The sequence below is a fragment of the Lipotes vexillifer genome, unplaced genomic scaffold (genome assembly GCF_000442215.2).
Source record: "Lipotes vexillifer unplaced genomic scaffold, Lipotes_vexillifer_v1.1 scaffold743, whole genome shotgun sequence".
NCBI lineage: Eukaryota > Metazoa > Chordata > Mammalia > Artiodactyla > Lipotidae > Lipotes > Lipotes vexillifer.
The window spans coordinates 37427-41872 of NW_006779070.1; the positions used below are offsets into that span (position 1 = coordinate 37427).

A 4446-nucleotide genomic window follows, 5' to 3' on the forward strand; every position below is an offset into this window, starting at 1 on the left:
TTTGTAGAGACGTGGATGTATCTAGAGACTGTCATACAGAGTGAAGTAAGTCAGAAAGAGAAAAACAAATATCGTATATTAACGCATATATGTGGAACCTAGAAAATGGTACAGATGAACTGGTTTGCAGAGCAGAAATTGAGACACAGAAGTAGAGAACAAACGTATGGACATCAAGGGGGGAAAGTGGCGGGGGGTGGGGGTGGGGGTGTGATGAATTGGGCGACTGGGATTGACATGTATACACTGATGTGTATAAAATGTATGACTAATAAGAAAATAAATAAATAAATACATTTTGTGAGGATGGCCAAAAAAAAGAAACAATGTGGTATTAGTACAAAAACATCATATAGATCAATGGAACAGAATAGAGAGCCCAGAAATAAATCCACACACCTGTGGTCAATTAATCTTCGACTAAGTATACAATGGAGAAAAGACAGTCTCTTCAACAACTAGTGTTGGGAAAGCTGTACAGCCACATGTAAATCAATGAAGTTAGAACACTTCCTCACACCATAAACAAAAATAAACTCAAAATGGCTTAAAGACTTAAATATAAGACATGATGCCATAAAACTCCTAGATGAGAACATAGGCAAAACATTCTTTGACATAAACCATAGCAATGTTTTCTTAGGTTAGTCTCCCAAGGCAATATAAATAAAAGCAAAAATAAACAAATGGGACCTAATCAGACATATAAGGTTTTGCACAGCAAAGAAAACCATCAGCAAAATGAAAAGACAACCTACAGAATGGGAGAAAATATCTGTCAACGATGCAAGTGACCAGGGCTTAATTTCTAAAATACACAAATGCTCATACAACTCAATAACAAAATACAAACGACATAATCCAAAAATGGGTAGAACACCTAAATAGACATTTCTCCAAAGAAGACATACAGATGGCCAACAGGCACATGAAAAGATGCTCAACATCACTAATTATTAGAGAAATGCAAATCAAAACCACAATTAGAAATCACCTCACACTTATCAGAATGGCTATCATCAAAAAATCTACAAATAACAAATGCTGGAGAGGGTGTGGAGAAAAGGGAACCCTCCTACACTGTTGGTGGGAATGTAAATTGGTATAGCCACTATGGAAAACAGTATGGAGGTTCCTTAAAAAACTCAAAATAGTGCTACCATATGATCCAGCAACTCCACTCCTGAGAATATATCTGGAGAAAACTATAATTAGAAAAGACACATGTGCTTCAATGTTCACAGCAGCACTATTTACAATAGCCAAGACATGGAAACAACCCAAGTACCCAACAACAGATGACTGGATTAAGAAGAGGTGGTATATGTATATACAATGGAATATTACTCAGCCATTAAAAAAAGAATGAAATATGGCCATTTGCAGCAACATGGATGAACCTAGAGAATATTATACTCAGTGAAGTCAGAAAAAGACAAATTTATATGATATCACTTGTATGTGGTATCTAAAAAATAATACAAATGAATCTATACACAGAACAGAAACAGACTCACAGACATAGAAAACAAATTTATGGTTACCAAAAGGGAAAAAGAGGCAGGGGGAGGTATAAATTAGGAGTATGGGATTAACAGATACAGACTACTGTACATCAAACAGATAAGCAACAAAGACTTACTGTATACCACAGGAAACAATATTTGATACATTGTGATAACCTATAATGGAAAATAATCAGAAATATGTAGGTAGATAGATAGATATAACCTAATCACTTTGCTGTATACCTGAAACTAACACAATATTGTAAATCAACTATACTTCAATTAAAAAAATAAATACATAGAATTTTTAAATTATTTGAGGGAAAATTAGCAAATTTATAATATTAGGCTCTACTGCTTTTAAAAATGTTAAAGCTTTTCGTTCAAGGTCTTTTAAAAATGTTCTTCCAAAGAGTTTTCAAAATGCCTCCAACGAGGTCAGAGATTATCGTCTATTGTATTTTCTGGTGATTATTACTGGTATAGATAAATGCTATTTTTACAAGTTTATCTTGTATCCAGCTCCTTGCTGACTCTGTAAATGCTAACAATTTGCTAACTCTGGTGGGGGTTTTTTTGGTGGACAATAACAACATCTGCAAAAAAGAAAATTAAAAAAGAAAAGAAAAATGAAAAATAAGACAGTTTGCTTCTTCCCTTACAATTCTCATACACTTGTTTGTTTGTTTGTTTTGTTTCATTGTTCAGGACTTCTAAAGTGGATAACATTTTTGTCTTATTCCTGACCTTGAAAGGAACTTGGGTTCTGGTAATTTTTATTTTTAATTATATCTCATTTTCTTGTTTCTTGTCCCTTTCGATTTACTCTATTGCTTTGTACCCACCACGTGGGTCTTACTGATTTTATTGCTGGGGTGCAGTGGACCTATTTTTTTGTTTAAGCTTTATGTGTGTTCTAAAGTACAAAAGGGTTGACAACCAGCAGTCTATAACCATTGTTCTCACAATGACCTGACTTGATTGCATGTGAGGCTTTTGAAAAACGTGAACTCTTGGGCAAGGCATTTAGCAATTATGATTCAGCTGATCTGGGCTGCAGCTTGAGAATCCATATTTTTAGAAAAGTTTGCAGGCAGCTCTGACTATCAATAAGATTTGGAAATTACTGAATTTGAGAACCTATAAAAACATGATCTAGTGCTAAAAGGATAAAAAGGAACCTCTAAGATTCTAAAGATGTTTCAGTAAGAAGTTAACAGATGTTTAGGTGGTTTGGGGGAAAACGTGGAGGTGGCCAGCCATCCTGGAAGAGGTGTATTAATAAAGAGTGAGAGCTGAAGGAAAGGAAGGTCAGCTCCAGAAAATAAAAACAGTTACTCATTAAAATGTATCAATAGAATGCAAAAAAGGAGTGGCAGGAACTAGAGAGAGTTAAAAAAAGAGGTCATAGCATAAAGCCATATCAAAATTAGACTTTACCCCCAGGGTAATGAGAAGCCATTGAAGGGATTTAAACAGGGAGGGACTGAAGAGAGCTTTGCTTGAGAAGGACTGATTTAGCAACAATGGAGAAAATTAACTGGGGAGAAAGCAGAACTGAAGCTTTGACCCTTGGGATGACTTCTACAATTCAGGAAATAAACAATGGTGACTTGAACTATAATACAGTTGGGGAAGAAAAGACTATTAGACAAGGGTAAAAGATATACATAAGTAGAACAGAAGGTAATGATGACTGGTGATAAGATGTATAAGAAAAGAAAGAGTAAATGCACTGGAATCAATTTATTACTCATAAGTATTCTCTGAGCTCTATATTTTGGATTTAATATATTTATCTACAACTGTTCAGGCATTCTCAAAAACACTGAGGTTAAAGATAAATGTGTAGTATACATTTTATTCAAAATTGTCAGAGTGTAAATAAAATTGATGATAATATGTAAATAAGTATTCAAACACAGAATAAGTAAAAATTATTTGGACAGGTTCATTTCATAGTATGTCACATTCCTTGCCCCTTCAGTTTGGTTCACTCTAACTTACCCATTTCCCTCCGCCACTGGGACAGCTCCACAAAGTCCCCATACCCTAAAACATCACCGAGCCTGTTAAAGTCACCTACAGAGACTGAGCTGAGAATAAAGGGGATCATGGAGAAACTAGACCAGCTGATCCCACCCAGACCCTTCACCCACGTGAGCTCCACCACCAGCGCCACACACAGCAAAGCCACCCTCCTCAGCCCTCAAGACACATACTGCAGCAGGGATCAGCTAGACGTCCTGCTGGAGGTGAGGGACCACTTGGGATGCAGAAAGGAATATGGCGGGGATTTCCTGAGGGCCAGGATGTCCTCCCCAGCCCTGAAGGCAGGTGCTTCGGGAAAGGTGACAGACTTCAACAATGGCACCTACCTTGTCAGCTTCACCCTGTTCTGGGAGGGCCGGGTGTCTCTGTCTCTCCTGCTCATCCTCCCCAGTGAAGGGGTGTCGGCTCTCTGGAGGGCAAGGAACCAAGGCTATGACAGGGTGATCTTCACGGGCCAGTCTGCCAGTGGCACCTCCCATGCCAATACTGACTGTGCCCTCATTTTAAATTCAAGTGCTGAACTGTGTGAGAACCTGGATACTCGTGTCCAAGAATTCTACTTTCTGACCTCAACACATACTCTGTGAGGCCCTGACTGACATGACCACCAGGAATGGAGAAATTTCTTATCTTACTGTCAAGGAAGCTTTTTTTCACAGCTGAGTATACTTTTAGATACCCTGAGAGGTGCCCACAGGCAGAGCTTCATTGCCTACCTCAATTAATATTGAGCATGGGGCTTCCCTGGTGGCACAGTGGTTGAGAGTCCGCCTGCCGATGCAGAGGATACGGGTTCGTTCCCCGGCCCGGGAAGATCCCACGTGCCCCGGAGCGGCTGGGCCCGTGAGCCATGGCCGCTGAGCCTGCGCGTCCGGAGCCTGTGCTC

General features: G+C 38.8%; 1 protein-coding gene across 1 annotated transcript in view; it reads left to right on the top strand.

Moving 5' to 3' along the window:
* The first annotated feature begins 3034 nt into the window (after positions 1-3034).
* Positions 3035-4446, top strand: part of LOC103070271 (NXPE family member 1-like) — an 8636-nt gene continuing 7224 nt past the window's right edge. Inside the window, 3 exon segments of the mRNA XM_082930937.1 lie at positions 3035-3165; positions 3496-4125; positions 4127-4217. Of these exon segments, the coding sequence (XP_082787063.1) occupies positions 3035-3165; positions 3496-4125; positions 4127-4217 (852 nt within the window).